This window comes from Prionailurus bengalensis, chromosome B4, assembly GCF_016509475.1.
Source record: "Prionailurus bengalensis isolate Pbe53 chromosome B4, Fcat_Pben_1.1_paternal_pri, whole genome shotgun sequence".
Taxonomy (NCBI): Eukaryota; Metazoa; Chordata; class Mammalia; order Carnivora; family Felidae; genus Prionailurus; species Prionailurus bengalensis.
The window spans coordinates 62,388,087-62,408,951 of record NC_057358.1 but is presented as its reverse complement, the minus strand read 5'-3'; the positions used below and the strand labels follow the sequence as shown (position 1 = coordinate 62,408,951).

The 20,865-nt window shown below is 40.4% G+C and overlaps 1 protein-coding gene across 4 annotated transcripts in view; it reads left to right on the top strand.

Moving 5' to 3' along the window:
• Nucleotides 1-20,865, top strand: part of TMTC1 (transmembrane O-mannosyltransferase targeting cadherins 1) — a 284,126-nt gene that overhangs the window by 203,013 nt on the left and 60,248 nt on the right. For all 4 annotated transcript variants that reach the window (XM_043562234.1, XM_043562232.1, XM_043562230.1 and 1 more), the window contains one exon: nt 5,555-5,668. In XM_043562234.1, the coding sequence (XP_043418169.1) occupies nt 5,555-5,668 (114 nt within the window). The remainder of the gene's footprint in view (nt 1-5,554; nt 5,669-20,865) is intronic.

Below are 20,865 nucleotides of genomic sequence, written 5' to 3'. Positions count from 1 at the left end.
AAAACTTTGCCTATTATAATTTATGTATGTCCCAAGAAAAGTTTTAAGAATCTGAGACGTTAAGAATATTCTTTCTCCTCAAAGACCAGATATTTGTATGTATTCATCTGTGCTGAGTCATGCTGGAATCAGTTGAGTGAACATTTATCAAGAATCTTTGAAGGAAGATAGGGTTACTGGTTGAGTGTGGGGGCTGGAGTTAGACTTTCTGGGTCTTCTCCAAGTACCATCATTTAATAGCTGTATGATCTTGGGAGAGTTACTTAATGACTCCATGCCTTAGTTTTCTTTATTTTGAAACTGAGAGTAATAACAAGAATGTTTATCTTTCAGGTGTAGTGTAAGAATAAATGATTATGTAAAAGATGCAGAAGGCAGTATGGTAAACACTATGTAAATTTTCAAGTTATGGCTGTAGGCTCTGTTCTAGGGTATGAAAGAGATTGGTGTTGACAGGGGGAAGAGGGAAAGAGGAGGAGGAGCTGGAAGTCTGTGTAGGGTCAGACACATAAACACATGTTAACATAATGTAGCCACTGGTAGACAGAGGTAGAGCAGGACAGTGCGTAAGCGCTAAGAACAGCGCAAGCCCTTCATGAACCGTTGTCTCGTAGACCTGAACCAAGTATGTAAGGATGAAAACAACCCAAATTAGCCATAATGATCAAAATCAAGAACTGGCTGTATTGAGTAAGAAAAATTTGTAATAGTTCTAGATAAGGTGATGTCCCTGTGTCAGAGGCCCTGCTTCTGGTTACTCCTCTGTTCTAAACAGTGAACTCATTGACCGCCCCTTGGACATATGGTCTCATTAAGGCTTCTCTTACTACATGGGGTGGTTTTGCTTGGCAATGCTGTGAACAGTCTTAGGACAGACCTTTGCGTTGGAGAAAATCCAACTTTCAGTTAAGCCCCAGCCTTTCCAGCTGAGGCCTCCTCTTACAAAAAAAGATCTCACCATATGATGTATTTTTAGGAGATACAGATGCAGGCCCCCCTCACGGCTTTGTAGTTCCACTGGCAAGAATCGTACACACAAAAGCGTAAGAAGCCTGAACTTGTGTCTTATCAGAGGCTCAAAGAGAGTAATTGGTCCAAACTGCAATAGCTGTGAAGAGAAACCAGGATTTGAACCCAAGTTTGATATACAAGAATATGTAAGCTTTGCTACACCCATTTTTTACTTTATGTTTTCTAACTTAAATGAGCCCAGTATAAAAAAGAGAGAGAGGGAGAGTGGGAGAGTGGGGGGAGGGATTGGTTCATAATAATAGCTGCAAGGTATATTTTCTTTAATTCTTTTGCCAAGAAACTATTCTGATATCCTAACCTGGAAAGAGGGTAACTGCATAGCTCCAGCTGAGCCTGGTCACAGCCCGCAATTTTACATTGTTTGGAGTAAAAAATACTGTAGTAACACAATTTGGTAAAATCCCTTCTACCCCCCAAATGTTAGAAATACCTGAAAAGGCAGAGGCTGCATTTTTCTTTTATTTGCAGTGTAGTTAAGGGTCTCTTTGAATCCCATTCATGAAGTATTTAAGTGATCTATGGACCATCAATTAAGAATTTATGGCCTAGATTATTCTCCATCTCTGTAGGAAACACATTTGTTTCTTGCTTTCTGAATTGCTAAGCCAGAGATCAGCAGACCTCCCAAGGCAGAGAATATATACTGAGGATTGGCAGATTCTTTTGTAAAGGAGTAGACGGTAAATATTTTAGTCTTTGTGGGCCATACAGTCTCTTTTGCAACTACCCAACCCTGCTGTTGTCTCGGGAAAGACGCCAAAAATAATAGGCAAACACATTGGCGCGCCTGTGGCCCACAAGGCCATAGTTTGCTTACCAGTAAGATAAACATTGTGATAGTGAAATTATAATGTTACTATATCCTGTGGTACCTTTCTGGCTTAGCATCAAGTGTTGATCAGCTTCAGGAATGGTTCTGACCACATATTGGCCTTGGTTGAAATCTCTTCTCAACTGCTTTCTAGGTCTGTAACTTTAGAAAAAAAGGTCTTGGGGCACCTGGGTGGCGCAGTCGGTTAAGCGTCCGACTTCAGCCAGGTCACGATCTCGCATCCGTGAGTTTGAGCCCCGCGTAGGGCTCTGGGCTGATGGCTCAGAGCCTGGAGCCTGTTTCCGATTCTGTGTCTCCCTCTCTCTCTGCCCCTCCCCCGTTCATGCTCTCTCTCTCTCTCTGTCCCAAAAATTAAAAAAAAAAAAAAAAAAAAAAAACGTTGAAAAAAAAAAAGAAAAAAAGGTCTTAATCTCTCTGAACTTCAATTTCCTCATCTGTAGTATGGAGGTACAATAATTCTACCCAACCAATGAGTTACTGAAGGGATAAAAGGAGACAGTCAGTCCATGGAAATGGGTGCTCAGCCCAGAACTTGATTCAAACTGAGCATTCCATTCTGTGAGTACCAGCCATCCTGAGTGAGGCATTGTGCTGCCTCAGGTCAAAGCAGGGTCGGAATTGAAGAGAACCACAAATCCTTCTTACTTTCCTTTCCTGTTACCCTTGGGTTGAATGCTGCTCATTAATTTTTTTTAACGTTTGTTTTCTAATCAGGAATTTGGGGATGGTTCTTGTGACCTATTGTCCAGTGATACCAGTAAAACAAATTGATGTTCTATAAACTCAGAGATACACCTGAGAGCAGTGGCTTTTCTTGTTTCTGTTCATTTTCTTTTTTTTTTTTAAGATTTTTATTTTTAAGCAATCTTTATACCCAACATGGGGCTCAAACTCACAACGCAGAGACCAAGAGTCGTATGTTCTACCTACTGAGCCAGCCCTGCTCCCCTGTTTCTGTTATTTTTCAAGAGGCATGGAGGAGAACTATGAGGTACATGAATTAGGATCCTGAATTGAATGGGAGATTTTTCTTTGTAATCATCACTGGGATTATTAATCGGGATCGGGATCCAGCTGTATAATTAATGAATACTACATGTCTTTGTAGAATAAATGCATATAAGTTGCTTGGTTCCACTAAAACAGTTGGGGTTATGAAACCATAGCATCAAGAGAGCAAATAGAAAAGCCTGGTTCTGGAAGCAAGAGCAGCCTGGCCAGTTACAGCAACGTGGAAAGTTTTGCCTTTGGCCAGTTGTTTATTTCCCTTTATCCACAAACTAGTCATTGTAAAATGAGAGGCTGGAAAAACATAGCAGAAAAATATCACAGAGAGAACATAAAGGTCAAAAACAACAATGGAAAAAGCAGTGTGTTCTTAGGATTCAAGTTACTCCACCCACATCAGCTTGCCTGTTATGAATATTATTACTTCCTCTGGCCATCACTAAACAATGCCTGATCCGAGCAGGGACTATGCTTCCACAGGCCTAATTGTCTGTTCCTCGGGTGAAATATAATTGAGAGTCACCATGCCAATCACACAGAGGGAAGGGTCAATTCCAATATGCCAGTTATATCCACACTGAAATCAAAGTTACCTTTAAAATCTGCCTATTACCTTGCACTATTTATTTCTGGATAGAAAAATCAGAAGTTTTCCTGGTTAAAAATTGGAATTTTTTAAAGCCATTATTACCACTCTGACCCAGATTTTTCCCCTGTGACTAAAAACACTTTGGGTAATTTCCATTTTAAATATTACATTAAAATTCTAGCTCTATGTGGCAGCTGTTGGACCTCACCATAGGGCGATTGAAGGATACTGATGATTTTACCGGAGAACCCAAATGTCAGCATTTGTATATCTTTTGTCTTGGGTGGGTCAGTTTCTGAGAAAATTCCTCCAGGCTCCTCCCGAGAAGTCTAATCCTGGCTATTCAGAGAGCTTTTTAAGGAGGACAAACTGAGATCCCACTGTTCAGAATACAGATTCTCCCATAATCTACCTTTAAGGTACAGCTCTTTCCCCTTCCCTCGGCTGTACCTGTTGTTCCTGAGTGCAGGATCTCTCTAACTCTATTTTTCCAGAGAGTAAAACTCCTGCCTTTTGCTGGGATGGGGAAAGAATAATGAAAAAAGTCACTTAGCTTTTAAGGGTAGGGATGAGGATCTGAGATTTAACTGCTCCTGATACAGATTTAGTCTGTGTTCAGCCACACCCCACCCACCAAAAAATCCCAGCAGCCTGCCATACATTTGAAGTCACTGAAGCAACCTGGGTAGGTGTGGAGTCTGCTGCTTCAGATGATGTTGCCCTTGGATTGGTCTCTAGCCTCTTGCACTCTCTGTAAGTTCTGTCCTCTGGAGAGTTCCTCAGATGTCCAGCCACTGGATTTTAAGTGGGACTGTCTTTGCTGGTTATTTCACTGAATGTTCAACAGAGATTACAGTGCCCTTACATATTTCCCCAACAGGGTTTTAACACTTTGTATGAAATCCTTCTATTAATCTTACCTTTAAATTTAAAACTAGGGGCACCTGGATGGCTCAGTCAGTTGAGTGTCCAGCTCTTGATTTTGGCTCAGGTCACGATCGCACAGTTTGTGAGATTGAGCCCCACGATCTTGGGATTCTCTCTCTCCCCCTCTCTCTCTGCCCCTCCCCCTCCAAAGAATAAATAAATAAACGTAAAAAAAAAAAGTTAAAAACTGAATGAAAGTATGTTATCTGGGAGAGGTAGTAGTGCATTAAAGTTGCCCAGAAACTAGGTTGTTATGCTTTCTCTCTCATCAACTGTCCCCCTCCCGCATTTAATCCTCAAGAATTCCAGTTTTCTTTCCAAGTGGCCCTCCAGCCCATTTTCTTTCATCATTCCCCTGCCCCCACCTCCTGCATGTGAGGGAACGAGGGACTCTAGAACCAAACTAGAATCCTCTAGGATCCCATTTCTGCCACTTACCAGCTGTGTAGTTGTGTACAGGTTAAATGTGTGGGCTAGTTATGGATGAGAAATGGCTCCTCTCCTGCCCCCACTTGCCCCTTGAATTGTCTCCAAAATTTCAGTGCTATCCTGTGGGCGTTCCCCAGGTATTTGGTTATGGCAGTGCAAGCAGACTAATACAGTGACATTTAAGCAAGGTTGTTATTTTTTTTACACCTTTTTGAGCAAAACCTCATTTCCTTGTCTGCAACTTGTAAAATAATAATTATACCTGCATTTGTTTATTTATTTATTTTAATTAGCCCAGGCTTGGTACATGGGAAATGTTAATTTCCAATAAAACATAATAGGGAGGCCAGTCTAGTAATGATATATTTTTGTAGATGTTCTCCATGTTTTTTTAAAGGAAGGTTGTAAGTGAACAAAAGAAGCAAGGAAGGAAAAAACTGAATTAACCTGAGCATGCAGTTTTGTTCTCCAGAGAATTATCCCATCCCAACCCCTCTGCTTCATATGCGGTCAGCATGTTTGTTTAGTTGTGCACAACCACACACTGCCTTCATTATTTTCCAGAGAAGCATATTTAATAAGTGACACGATTCACAAATTTTGGAAAACCTGACTTGGATGGATGCAATAGACATTTCAAATGAAGGTTCATGAAACTGAGTAAAACATGAAAGAAACTGACAGTATTCCTAACTAGTATTCTTTGTTGTTCTTTTTTTTTAATGTATTAATTGTAGGTCTGGAGTTCAGACTCTGCCCCACAATGCCAAGGTTCACTACAACTACGCCAATTTCCTAAAGGATCAAGGTCGGAACCGGGAAGCAATCTACCACTACAGAACAGCCCTCAGGTAAGCGCCCTAGGACTGTTTCCCTGCTGTGCTTCTCAGGTTCATTCGCTCACCCTCCCAGTGTGTGGGGGGGGAGGAGGGGGGCGGGCAGTGAACATCTCCTTGGAGGTGGTATGGATCCTGGACTCCCCATCTTCTGCTCAGTGCTCAAGTCTGTTGTGAATGTGGTAACTCTGCCTTGCTACTAATTCTTGGTGTTTTCCTGTAAAAGTTACCATTGCTACACGATACTCAAGTGACACCCGGTCAAATACACATATGCAGGAGAACAGGAGTTGGTTGTCAAAAATACACCAGTAAACTCTGAGAACGTGTATTCCAGTGAATTCTTCTCACTTCAGGCTTCCCGTTATCAGAAAGGATTTATATGAAGGCATTTGAATATGGAAATGAAATAAATACCCTGATAGTTGTATTCAATAGAAAGAGTACTAGAAGACACTTGATTACCATGCTGGGAATATGTTAATAAGGGGCGTGTGTGTGTGTGTGTGTGTGTGTGTGTGTGTGTGTATAAACAGCCCTGACACTCTTCTTGTACTCATCTCCCTGTATTCATTTGGAAGAGACTATACTAAACAGAGCTTTACATGTCACTTTAAGAGAAACTACAAATGTAAGCCTATATTACCAGTGGCAGTCTCTATTGCTCTTGAGTACTCACAATTGCAATCCTGGCTTTCAAGATGGTCTTATCTAAAAGATCCCACATGATAAATGTCTGTAATCTGGAACATGTGGAGACAGGAGAACTATACATAACCTTGGAATCTCCAAATGGTCAAAACACAGACAGGTGAGTCTTCTCTTTTATTGAGTACTGTGAGACTCACGGAAGCTTTTTAGAGAGGTTTCCATACCCCTGCAGATTGGCCCCCATTTGGTTGAATTTTGGGCTAGTGTTCCATTTTGGGATATGCTTAAAGTATGCATACCAAACAAATAGATATTTCTCTGAAGTATGTACTAGCATTGTCTCAAAGCTTAGTTTGAAATCATCATTCTGGGGCGCCTGGGTGGCGCAGTCGGTTAAGCGTCCGACTTCAGCCAGGTCACGATCTCGCGGTCTGTGAGTTCGAGCCCCGCATCGGGCTCTGGGCTGATGGCTCAGAGCCTGGAGCCTGCTTCCGATTCTGTGTCTCCCTCTCTCTCTGCCCCTCCCCCGTTCATGCTCTGTCTCTCTCTGTCCCAAAAATAAATAAACGTTGAAAAAAAAATTAAAAAAAAAAAAAAAAGAAATCATCATTCTGAAAGTCACTGGCCTGATTTTTTAAATTATCCTTTTGAACGGTGTTCTTACATAAGTATATTATTCATCAATTGAAATATTTTAGACTTCAGGGTCTCTTATTTAGCATTCAATATGATAAAAATTTTAAACTGTGCACGTCAAGTTCACTATCAAATACTATTCCAAAGATCCAAGAAATGGAAGTCCCAGAGGAAAATTGTAACAAAACTTTTTTTAAGGAAAATAGGTTTTTTATTTAGGAATAAAAGATCATTTTTAAGATTTAATTCAGATTTCTATTCTTTCACTGGAAGCCAGTTTACCCAAATGTTTACAATACTTCCCTCTGGTTGGTGAGTAGATTAATTTTTTTCTGTATATTTTGTACTCCAGATGTTCCACAATGAACATGTATTATTTTTGCAATGAGGAGATATCTTTTTTAAAGAGGCATATTCCTTCAAGGGTACAAATAAAGTATGTTTTGGCTTAATGGTTAATTGGTATTTCAGGATTTCAGGTGAGCCTTCTTGAAGAGAAGAAAAGAGCAGTAAGTTTGCCTGAAAAGTATTCGTTGAAAGGAAGTATTATCAGAATCTTTTGAAATTTATTGCATTCCAGCAGACTATTTTCTGTCAAGTTCAAACAGAAAAATAAGGCAGACCCTAAGGCACTGCTTGGGGCAAAAGTATAAATTACATAAAATTCTCTAGCAGCTGATTTTACAGAATTATAGTAGCTGGTTGGCTACTACCGCTTTTTTCCCATGAAACAATAAAAATAAATGTTTGCTTCAGCAACTGTGCTTCTGGAAGAAACATGTCCCTTGAGAAGTGGGGGAAAAACAATTAAAGCTATAAATACACTGCATAGTAATTAGTGAAATATTTCATCCTCTCACACCAGGCTCAAAATACTTCTGATTTAAGTAGCATCGTTTTTGTGTGGATACCTCTGTGGTGAATTTTCAGTGGATCTGGGTTTGTTTTTTTGTTTGTTTGCTTTTAAATAAATTGTCACTCTTTGTGCTAGAGAGAAAAGGAAAATACCAGGACTATTCATCATTTTCATGATTATTTATCCGAGATGACTGGAAGACTGCCCTTATTTTATTTTATCTTTTAATTTTTTTTAATGTTTATTTTTGAGAAAGAGAGTCGGAGTGTGAACAGGAAAGGCAGAGAGAGGGAGACACAGAATCTGAAGCAGGCTCCGGGTTCTAAGCTGTCAGCTCAGAGCCCCATGTGGGACTCAAACTCACAAACTGTGAGATCATGACCTGAACCAAAGTCAGACGCTTAAACAACTGAGCCACCCAGGCGCCCCTGCCCTTATTTTAATATCGTTCTTTCTTTGTGGAAGTTGCTGAGACAGAGCTCTCCCCCACCCCCCGCTCTGACTCCTTCCTCCATGTTTCAACTTTAGTGTATCTGATGGTTTCCATATTTGCACACAGCAAGAAAGAGAATGATTAGGAAAATGCAGGGCTAACGGCGCTATTATCTGAAATCAGTCCCAACAATTATCCATTTTTGTTGCAATGACTGGGTAGATCCCAAAGGCAATGATGAAATTAGTCATTAGGGTTGTATCTATACCAATATCATTTTGGCTGGCTTACAATGCTGGAAATAATGCTACATTAAATTGGTAATTATATATGCCATGAATATTCTGCTTCTTTTAAACCTTATTCTATGTTTTAGACAACAAAGAAGCACCACTAACTTCTCCTCCCTTTTGGTGTACCTCATTTATTATATTTCTGTAGTGCAAGGAAAATCTCCCCTGGAAAATGCTGCAGCTGAGGTTATAGATTCAGATTAAGACCCAAATCAGCAAAGGAAAATGGCAAAACTCTTCTCTCAAATCCTTAGTGAACACAAGTGTTAGCTTTGTTTTGCTATGAGGGGCAGCTCTCATGTTTATACCTATTCCAGGCTCTATAAAGTTCGGGATGCCATATGGTGGAATATCAGAACAGCACTGGTGGGTCTGCCATTTGCCTCTAGAGCTTGCCGACCATTGTTCAAAACCTGGAGAAAGTTTCTAACATTCCATCTCACATGAGGGGAGTAGAAAGTTCAGAGACCACCCAATATCTTACCTCTTCCTGCACAAAAACTCCATGAAATGACTCATCCAGGAAGCCCACAAGGAGAGATGGTGGCCCTGCCTGGATAAAGTGCAGAAGATACTGCATGTGCCCTTGGCCAGTGGCCTGTTGATTTGCTTCAAAAGTCAGTTAAAAGTGGAGAATCGTAAGACAAATTATGCACATTCTTGAATGATTTATTGTACCCTCAAGTTTCACATGTACATACATTCACCAATCTTCAAATATCAAACCAAGCTTTTTCCTTTGGGTAAGAGTCTACTGATTATAATCTGCAAAAATCACATCCATAAATCATTTCTCTGATGATCAGGTTTTGATACTTTAAAGGGGAGTAAAAATGTAATGACTGAGATTTTTCTGATTTTCCTCCTGCAGTCTTTCACAGTTACTCTTACATCTAATTCCACAGCAATTTCTTGAGCAGCTTCTCTTTTTTAAGTATTTCCAGAGTATTTCCTTAGCTTCTATATAAATAACAGCTCTCTTTTTTTCCACATTTATATTTTGTCAATTTGCAAACTGTTTCATTACATTGGACAGTTGCAATAAAAACTAAAACTGCAGTAAATCTGTCAATAAACACAACTGGCTTTTACTCATACAACTCAACTTACAGGATGAAAAAGGCCCAGGCTTATAGAGAAAGTTTATTAAGTTGTGGATATTTCCAGAGAATAGAGAACATCTGGAAATCTGATGACATAGTGAAGAGACTATTTTAAAAGATTTTTCACTACAGGTGATAGAGTCATGGAAATTGTTTTTCATTTTATATTTAAATTCCCTGCATGACTCAGTTACTGGTTGGTTAAAATGGGCTGGCCATCAAGAGCCCCCCCACCTGGGAATGAATAGAGTTCATCTTTGTCCAGGTGAGTCAGGAAGGCCTCCCCACTGTTAGCAGCAAATTGTCCCATGTTCTATGGAACAGTTGTTCGCGTAGATGCCCTCTTCCTCCTGCCGCACTACACCCAGAGTATCTCCAGTGATTGGATATCAGTGCTACGTAGGATTCCCTCCTAATACAAGGGCTGTGATCTTCAGTCACCCAGACAGCTGTTTCTTTCTCACAGGTATGCTTTCAACATGAAATACACAGTAAATCATCTGAGATTTCCACCTTCCCATACTCCTATCAAGCAGGAGATACATTACCCTTTCCTGAGGGTACTCAAATATGCTTGGGCAGCCAGGGGACCCTTAGAGCAGCCTTTTCCATTCCCGATACATCTGTTGTTGATGTTCTAAACAGAAAATCTGAAGGGAATGAATGGACTATTCGAAGGGGATAGAAGTCCTTGACCAAGCTCTTTTCTATTTGCATAATTAAAGGGGAAGAAATGTGCTTTTAATGCTCCTGTACCAAAGAAATCTCTACTAGCTATTTAATTAGCTAACATGTGGGACAGCATAGAACTAAAAATCTTCGTGATTGGAATTTTTTTAATGTTTATTTATTTATTTGGGGCGGGGGTGAAGAGAGAGAGAGAGAGAGAGCTGGGAGGGACATAGAGACAGGGAGAGGATCCCAAGCAAGGAATCCCTCTGTGGGGCTCAAACTCACAAACCGTGAGATCAAGACCTGAGTTGAAATCAACAGGCAGATGCTTAATCGACTGAGCCACTCAGGAGCCCCTGACTGCATTTTTTAATGCAAAATATAGAGACTTGTCATGATAATAGCAACCACGGATAGCATTCTTTGCACTCTCTCCTGCGTGGATAACCAGAATTCTGCAAGGAGACTCCATTAGACTGTAGGAGTGCATAGGGAAAACAGTAATGAAAGAATCGAAGAAACAGCATTATCATTAGAGTCTAAAGAAATCTAACTATGTGTAATTAGCCCACTGTTCACTAATGTTCTTAGTTTATCAATAAGATTGCTTTATATAATTCCTTTGAAAAATGCTGTCTATAAAGCTGGTAGCATGTGAACATTTTTTTTTTCTTAAATCAGGATTTATTGGCTTTTTTAAAAGTCCTTCATTACACAGCCTATTTTAAGTGAACATTTAAAATAACTCTTACGAGTGAAAGTGACCTTGGATACCAGCTGCCATGTATTTCTGGAAAGAATTAAAATTCCAGGACCATTTGTTAGCCAGGTTTAACAAGTGGAGATAGGCTTTTCTGCCCATGTGGTATTTTCGTTTATAAAAGTCTAAATACACTTTCCAGTATCACAAGTAGACAGTTGAAATTAGTTTTATTTTTTTGTTGATGAAATAATAACTTTACTGTATGTATTTTGTGTTAATTAAGAATAGCAGTTTTATTCCTTAAATCCAAGAAGTTAAGCCCTATTTCATTTAGAAAACTAGAATTGACTCATATTATGGCCATACTTATGGACTAAATTTCTGAATGAAGGTTGTGTAATTTCTACTCAAGAACATTTCCAGGGTCACCTGGGTGGCTCAGTCAGTTGAGCATCTAACTTTGGATCAGGTCACGATCTCATGGTTTGTGAGTTCAAGCCCCTCAGGCTCTGCGTTGACAGCATGGATCTTTCTTGGGATTCTCTCTCTGCCCCTCCCCCGCTCACACTCTCTCCCCAAAATAAACAAACATTTAAAATAACAACAAAAATATTTCACTCTGTCGTCTTCTTCTTCTTCTTCTTCTTCTTCTTCTTCTTCTTTTCCCTGCCTTATACCACTTTCACTTTAAAAACTTGCTGTGCTTCCCCAGGAAACAGAATCCCTGGGGCAGGGATTTGCATGCAGGAAGTCTATTAAGAAGTGCTCTCTGGAACACCAGGGAAGGAAGCCAGGGAAGCAGGATGGTCAATGCGGGGGGGGGGGGGGGGGGGGGGGGGGGGGGGGGGGGGGGGGGGGGGGGGGGGGGGGGGGGGGGGGGGGGGGGGGGGGGGGGGGGGGGGGGGGGGGGGGGGGGGGGGGGGGGGGGGGGGGTTTGAGGGCAGTGCAGTCCCAGGGCTTCAGCTGACCCCTTAAGAAGCTCTGGAGTTGGGAGGGCCCCTCAGGGTTGCCAAGAATGGAGGCAAGAAGTGGAACCTTTATGCCCCCTTATCAACCAATCACTGCCCCAGGCAGGGCGGGTAGCCTCTAGTGAGGCAGTTCCCCCGAGGCGGAGAGCAATGCCCAGAGAAGACCCCCATGTGAGCTGTCAGCAAGTGCTTCAGACATGGGTGTCGTCTGGGTGCTGTAAGACAGCATCCACTACACTAGCTTATGTTACAATTTCGTATATAAGCAATTATGACAGTTTAAACAATATCACTTAGATTTTTTATTAAAATGAAAATAGTGGTGTTACCTACTTCATAGGGTTGGAATATTATAAGATAATTAATTTATTTCAAAGCTTAAAGCAGTGTGTATATACCTGGCAGTGATAAACTCATTATATGTTATGACTATATCCCAAATCTGACCCTTCTCTCCATCTCCACGGCCCATCGTCTCTCACTTGGATTCCTGTCTCTCAAGGCCCCTGCAGCTGGCTCCATGCCCTGCACTGTCTTTCTCACACCTCACCTCCTGCACCTTGTCTTGACCACTCAGCTCCAGCCGTGTAGGGCTCCAGGCACACATCAGTCAGGCCACTTTCCTATTTAGGGACTCTGAATTTGTGGTTCCCTCTTCCCAGGACACCCTCTCACTCTCTAAACAGCTGCCTCACTCCCTTCCTTCAGGACTCCCTACTTATGTCATCTTGTCCCAAGGCCTTCCCGGGCCACCCCACCTAAGAGTGCGGTCACCACCAACGTACTCTATTCCTCTTCTTTGCTTCATTTTCTCCACTGCCTTTATCACCCTCTAACCTACTTATCATTTTGTGAATTGTCTGTCTCCCTCCACTAAAAGGAAAGCCCCACAAGAGTAGAGATTTGTGTCCTTTCCCCCAGCCTGGAGAACAATGCCAGGAATGTGGCTCTTAGTAAATGCGTGTTGGATGGATGAATGCTGCATGTAGACATCTTTTAACGGTCTCTTTTTACTTTGTGAATTACCTGAAATTTTTAAAAATGGTAATCAAGGGGGCGCTTGGGTGGCTCAGTTGGTTAAGCATCCGACTCTTGATCTCAGCCCAGGTCATCATCTCATGGTTCGTGTGATCACATCAGACTCTGCACTGACAGCGTGGAGTCTGCTTGGGATTCATTCTCTCTCTCTCTCTCTCTCTCTCTCTCTCTCTCCCCTGCCCCTTCCCCCCCCATCAAAATAAATTAATTAAACCACTTTTTAAAAATGGTAACTGAAATACAGTGTAAAAACTAAAAACCATCAAAAGTAGATCCTTAGTTGCTTCTACAGAACATAAATTTAATCTGCCTCCAAACCCATCTTGCCCCCCGCCTCTCCAATTACCTACCCTTCTGGTTTGTCTCCTCTGAGGCTGACGCCTGTGCTCAGGAGTGCATCATTTCCAGCTCCCCAGAGATTTCGTTTAAAACCCTTCCTTTACTGGGCACTTTTCCATTAATACTTAAATATTCTCCGGCTTCTGCCATCTTTATTTATTTTTTGAAATTTTTGTAACGTTTATTTATTTTTGAGAGAGAGAGAATGATAGAGTGTGAGTGGGGGAGGAGCAGAGAGAGAGGGAGACAGAATCTGAAGCAGGCTCCAGGCTTTGAGCTGTCAGCACAGAGCCCGATGCGGGGCTCGAACTGTGAAATCATGACCTGAGTGGAAGTCAGACGCTTAACCGACTAGCTACCTAGGCGTCCCTGCCATCTTTAAATAAATATGCAAACCAGCCTCTACATCTCCTGTTAGCCCTTCCTGCCATTCAGTCTGTCTCTTCCCACCTTTCAAGTAGTGAAATTTCCTGCAAGTCTCAGTGTCTTCTTCTCCCTTGTGTCCTTCTCATCACTCAACTGCAGTTGGTTCCCTCTCCACCACTGAAACTGCTTTCCTCCAGCACACCAGCTGCCTCCAGGTGGGTAACTCCTGAGGAGGACGCTGCTTGGCAATTAAATTACTTGACTCTCAGGACACCTGGGTGGCTCAGTCATTTAAGCTTTTGACTCTTGACTTTGGCTAAGGTCATGATCTCATGGTTTGTGAGTTTGAACCCAGCATTTGGGTTCTGCACTGACAGGGTGGAGCCTGCTTGGGATTCTCTCTCTCCCTTTCTCTGCCCCACCCCTGCTCATTCTTTCTTTCCCTCTCTCTCTCTCTCTTATACACACACACAAAATAAATAAATAAAACATTAAAAATAAATATATCAGTAAATTACTTGACGCTTGGCAGCATTAATTTTGTTGACTGCTCTCTCCTTTTTAGACAGGTTCTTTTTCAGCTTTTATGCTGTCATGGTTTTTCTTCTATTTCTTGAGACTCTCCTCCAAACCCTGAATAGAGGAGTCCTCAGACCCCTCTGCTAGGTCACCTTCTTTTCTCAATCTTTGCTTTCCTCCCAAGGGATTTCTTGAGTTCCAAAGGCTTTAGTTAATGTCTGTATGCTGATTAACTCTCAGATCTGTAATTTCACCACATAGCTTTCCTGTCAGAGCCATCTGTCCATCTGATTCCTGGACATTTCCACAAATTACCCTCTCTGCACCTGAGATTCACATTACCACCTTTTGTCCCAAACCAGCTCCTTTTCCTTTATTGCCTTCCTTTCTAGTTTGTGCTTAAGCTGGAGTAAAATGTTTTGTTTCCTGAGTCCTGTTTGGTTTTGCTTTCTCTCTCTGAAGCAGCCTTCCTTCCTCTTCCTATTTGTATCCCCTCCTCCCCTTCCCTCTAACTCTTACTGCCTCTCTGGTAACGCATCATCTCTCCTGGCAACACCTTGGTGATTACCATGGCTCCTGCCATGAGCTCCTGTCTCTTATACTCCCCTCCTTCTGCTTTGTCTCTTTCTGCCCTGTGTGCTCTGACCATAGTGCACTAAAGTAAGTTGGTGTCCTTGTCTCTCCCTCTTCTGCCACGGGACCTCCTTGAGAGCAAGGGCTGCTTTCTCTTTATTTCTGTGGGCCCTTAGTAAGTGCCCAATAAGTGATTGTTGAAAGAAAGACTGAGGGAATATAATGCATAAAATATCACAGGCTCCCTTAGAGTCGGAGGACCCCTCTGTAATAACAAGCACTGTTTCTCAGTGGGAGAGCCGTCAACAATTTAGATGGAACAGCTCTTCATTATGCAGGGCTGTCGTATGTATCACAAGGCATTTAATACCCCTAGTTTCTGCCAGTGGTGACCACCAATTCCTGAGGTGGATATTCAGGATATGTACCCTTCTCCTTCCCTGTCCCTCATGATCTTCTTCATTGGCAGTTATTGATTAGGAATATGGACACACTTTTCCTGCAGAGTACTATTCATGCTACAAAGTGTTATTACAGTAAGGATTCCATGCGCACATTGATCTGTCACGTAGGACTTTGGATTTCCTTACAACCTTCAATGTAGCTTTTAAAATTGCATGTGTCTGAAATTCCACTTGGTGTTCAGTGTATCAGAAAGGCTTGGAGGAAGTGCCTCTGGTGCCTGTGGGGATCATTTGCTTTAGATGATGAAGGATTGACAGACTTTGGGATAAGGGTTTGACAAAGAACATTCCTACATTCTTAAAATGGAGAGAGTGATGTGTCCTTCACATCTGAGAACCCACGGCACAGGAGAGACAGATGGATACAAGATGACTTGAGTGTTCACTGGATTAGTGATGAAGAAATAATGGATGTTATTCTGACTGATGGGAGCAAGCTGAAGGCCATTGACAACAGTGGAGACAATGATTTTTTTGGAGGGTGAGAAATCCATGAGAGAAGGAGAGCTGGTGGCTTCAGCCTGACATGGGTTCATTAGGTCTGTAGGGGCAGCCAAGTACTACTACCCAGAGGTCCTGCAACCAATCCCAAAACATTAAATGTTTGTAGTGGAACAGGTATGATGATGGGTATGAAAAGATAAGAAGGTCATTATGTTATTGACCTTACTGTTATAGAGAAAGCAACTAAAGGACAGACATAAATTCAAAATCACATAGCTAGAAAGTCACACATGGCTTCTGACTCCAAATACAGTTATTTTTTTTCTACTCCACCAGAGCAATTCCCCACCATCTGCCACAAAAACCAAAGGTCACTACAATCACCCCAAGCCTCTGAGAAAGGTTAAATTATGTTTACCATTTTCTATTTCAAAAAGCAGAGACGTATTTAATTGAATACATTTCCCAACCTCTAGAGTTAAATTGTCAGGAATCAGGAAAATTCAGCCACTTAAAATGACTCATTTCCTGAGGGCATCAGAGAACAGGGTTCTACTCTAAATTATCTCTGAAAATCAATTGGGCGGAGTCCTTCTGGATCACTGTGAGAAGTCATCCATTGTGAGAGGTCAGATAATTTAGTTGGCCCTCTTTAGAGAGTGTGTCACATTTCCCAAAATTGCTTGTGAGGTTTTTTCCAAAGCTATCTTAAATAGTACAAAAAGAAAGTGGTAAGACTTGTTTGTTAATGGCAATTTCAAAAAAGTAAAAAAGCAGATCAATAATCAGTGTTACCTGGTACATTTTAGTGACATGATAGTTCAAATCTTATAACAGGAAAGCACTTAAAAAGTGCCAGAGACTAATCTGGTTGAAAATATGCTGCTGACTCCTGAAATAAAGTTTGCTTTGGACATTTTTTTAGTCCAATGAAATTCAGATTTTATGGTAGAATTTTTTTCCCAGCCATGTTTTTCTTTTGGATTTTTTTTTTCTCAGCAGGAAATAGAAAATAAGCATCTGCCCTTGGCATAGTTAACCTCAAATAAATTAATGTGTGGAGTGAAAATCAGACAAATAAATCACGGTGTGTATATTCTAAAAGGAAATTGCAAACTGAAGCACATGATACAATATTGCTTGCACAGTGAAATCCTTATAGGGTAATCAAACGATAAAAAATTAAGAGCATCCTTAACTTTTGAACACATTGTACAAAACTCCAAGTAAATGACCGAAAGAAAATATAAAACCAAACTTTGGTCACATATATCTTATGTCTCTGGATCTTCAGGTGATCTGGAGGTTAAAGCTTAAGAACAGTAGATGAGAGAGTATATATACATCTTGTGCACTCACTGAATAGCTTTTTCTAATACTATGCTTTTCCGAGGTACCAGGATTATTTTGTACAGCAGGTAACAAATTTTTCCAGTGCATGAGAATCTCAATAGCCAAGTGTCCTGAGTATTGAGTTTATTCTTCTTCTGTCACTGAGAACTAGTTCCTATAAGATCATAGGTGAATGGATTGGCCAAAGAAAAAGAGGAGAAATTATTCTAAATGGAAGCTCTAATTTGTAGCAGTTTATTTATTTGCTGAAGGTCAAATGACTCATAATGTTTGGGGAAAATAAATAGATTTACAGGAACAGGAACAGAACACATGTGTCTGAGATTTTTTTTTTTAATCTATTACCTACTCAATTTTTTTCCTCAACTCTAAAATAGTACAGTAATTCTACTTAAAGAATTAGGAGGCTTAAAGGAGATAATGGAAGAAAAAGTACTCTACAATGTGAAGCATCATTAATACATCCCAGGTCCCTTTGGACCCGTTTTCTTTTATTCCTGCTCCCCCACCCCCCAGTGATGTTGTCAATGTTGGTTCTCAGAGTTAAGGTGACTGGGAATGAAGGGGAGTCATATATCCTCAACTACCTATTTTATCAATCCTGCTTAAGAAAACACTGCTAGGTAAAAATTAAGAACCCCTTAAATGCTCAAATGGATGTGTTCCTATCAAGAATATAAATTATCCAGTGTTTCCTGGGTGGCTCAGTCAGTTGAGTGTCTGACTCTTAGTTTTAGCTCAGCTCATGATCTCACAGTTCTTGGGATTGAGACCCTCATCAGGCTCTTCACTCATAGCACAGAACCTGCTTCAGATTCTCTCCCTCACTCTCTCTTTCTGTCTCTGCCCTGCTCATGCTATCTCTCTCACAAAATAAACATTAGCAAAAAAGAATACAAATTATCTGATATTTGAAAAAAACTCTCTTCAGTTCATAGGAACTCTATCTCTATGTTTAGGTTTCATTGTTAAAGAGGAAAAATAAACTTCCTTATACCCTGGAACTACTTGACAATATAACATATTTCCTCTATGATACATTTTAAAGAATTTAACTCACTGAAATAAAAGACAATAATTAAGAAATAACAAGAGAGTCCCCATAAACAACACAAATGTTTGGTAAGACTATGAGAAAGAAAATCCAGGAGCTGTTCACATTGATCTTAAAAAAAATAGGTTTGAGCCCAAATGTCCACCGACTGATGAATGGATAAAGAAGATGTGGTATTATATACAATGGAATATTACTTGGCAACCAAAGAGAATGAAATCTTGCCATTTGCAATAACCTGGATGGAACTAGAGTTTATCATGCTAAGCGAAATAAGTCAGTCAGATAAAGATAAATATCATCTGATTTCACTCATATGTGAAACAAAAGCGATTCACTCATATGTGAAAAAAGACGTAGGGGAAGGGAAGGAAAGATAAGATAAAAACAGAGAAGAAGGCAAATCATAAGAGACTCTTAAATATAGAGAATGGCAAACCCTCTCAAAATAACACCAGCATTCTTCAGAGAGCTAGAACTAACAATCCTAAAATTTGTATGGAACCAGAAAAGACCCCGCATAGCCAAAGCAATCCTGAAAAAGAAAACCAAAGCTGGAAGCATCACAATTCCAGACTTCAAGCTGTGATCATCAAGACAGTATGGTACTGACACAACAACAGACACATAGATCAATGGAACAGAATAGAGAACCCAGAAATGGACCCACAAACATATGGCCAGCTAATCTTTGACAAAGCAGGAAAGAATATCCAAGGAAAAAAGACAGTCTCTTCAGTAAATGGTGTTGGGAAAACTGGACAGCAACATGCAGAAGAATGAACCTGGGCCACTTTCTTACACTATACACAAAAATAACCTCAAAATGGATGAAAGACCTAAATGTACACAGGAAACCATCAAAATCATAGAGGAGAAAACAGGCAACAACCTCTTTGACTTTGGCCACAGCAACTTCTTACTCAACATGTCTCTGGAGGCAAGGCCAAAATGAACTATTGGGACCTCATTAAGATAAAAATCTTGCAGAACAAGTTACTTGCAATCCAAGGTTTACTGTATATATACTTTTTCTTTTATTCCTGCACTGTATCCTTTGCTGGAATAAATCTTAAGCCATGACAGTAAAAAAAAAAAAAAAAAAAAAAAAAAAAAAAAAAAAGATAAAAATCTTTTTGAAGGAAGTGAAAGAAACAGTGAAGGAAGCAATCAGCAAAACTAAAAGGCAAGTGATGGAATGAGAGAAGATATTTGCAAATGACATATCAGATAAAGGATTAGTATCCAAAATCTATAAAGAGCTTATCAAAATCAACACCCAAAAAACAAATAATCCAGTGAAGAAATGGGCAAAAGGCATGAACAGACACTTTTCCAAAGAAGATGTACAGATGGCTAACAGACACATGAAAAAATGTTCAATATCACTCATCATCAGGGAACTACAATCAAAACCACAGTGAGATACCACCTCACACCTGTCAGAATGGCTAACCTTAACAACTCAGGCAAGAACAGATGTTGGCAAGGATGAGGAGAAAGAGGAACCCTTTCACCCTACTGGTGGGAATGCAAACTGTTGCAGCCATTCTGGAAAACATTATGGAGGTACCTCAAAAAATGAAAAATAGAACTACCCTATGACCCAGCAGTTGCACTACTAGGTATTTATCCAAATGATACAAAAATGCTGATTCAAAGGGGCACTGCACCCCCAATGTTTATAGCAACACTATCAACAATAGTCAACGTATGGAAAGAGTCCAAATGTCCATTGACTGATGAATAGTGAAGATGTGGTATATATATTCAATGGAATATTACTTGCTAATCAAGAAGGATGAAATCTTGCCATTTGCAATAACATGGATGGAATTAGAATGTATTATTCTAAGTGAAATAAGTCAGAGAGAGACAAATATCATGATTTCACTCATGTGGAATTTGAGATACAGAACAGATGAACATAGGAGAAGGAAAGCAAAAATAATATAAAAACAGAGAGGCAGACAAACCATAAGAGATTTTAAATATGGAGACAAACTGAGGGTTGCTGGAGGGGTGTTGGGTGTGGGGGAAGGGCTAAAGGGCTGAGGGGCATTAAGGATGACACTGGTTGGGATGAGCACTGGGTGTTATATGTAAGTGATGAATCACTAAATTCTACTCCTGAAGAAAAAAAAAAAAAAAAGAAAGAACAAACTGAGGATTGCTAGGGTGTTGGGTGGGGTACTTTTAAAAAGTAAATAAAGCTACTAAAATGTGAAAAACAATAGGTTTGAAAATCACCACTCCACTCTAGTTCAGTGAAGCTTTTGCTGAGATTTTTTAGATAGGGAAGGGAATAATCAATCACTAACAGAACTTTTGTAAAACATACCTGTAGAAGTCAAAGTCAAGATGGGCTAAATTTATTCTGACCATTGATGTAGCAACATAAACAGCCCTTAAATTGTTCATTTTTCCAGCAGAAAATTCCCTTCCTGGAGCCCTCAGTATTGAATTAGACCCATGCTAATTCAAACCCAAGTTTATTTGGAAAGTAAAAGCACAAAATAACTCTTGTCCTTCTATAGATCTTCAGTAAACAAGAAAAGAGTATGTGTTTGAAGAAAATTTCTGTCTATCTAAGACTCAACATAAGGAATGGTATTTTTTGCCGACTTGGTTATTGAAGAACTCTTTTAATGAAATTCATCTTTGTTTTATAAATAATGCAGTGCTTGCTTGTGATTAGGTGAACCTAATCGGATACCCAGTGAGAGAGGATATTGCCAGCAAACCCT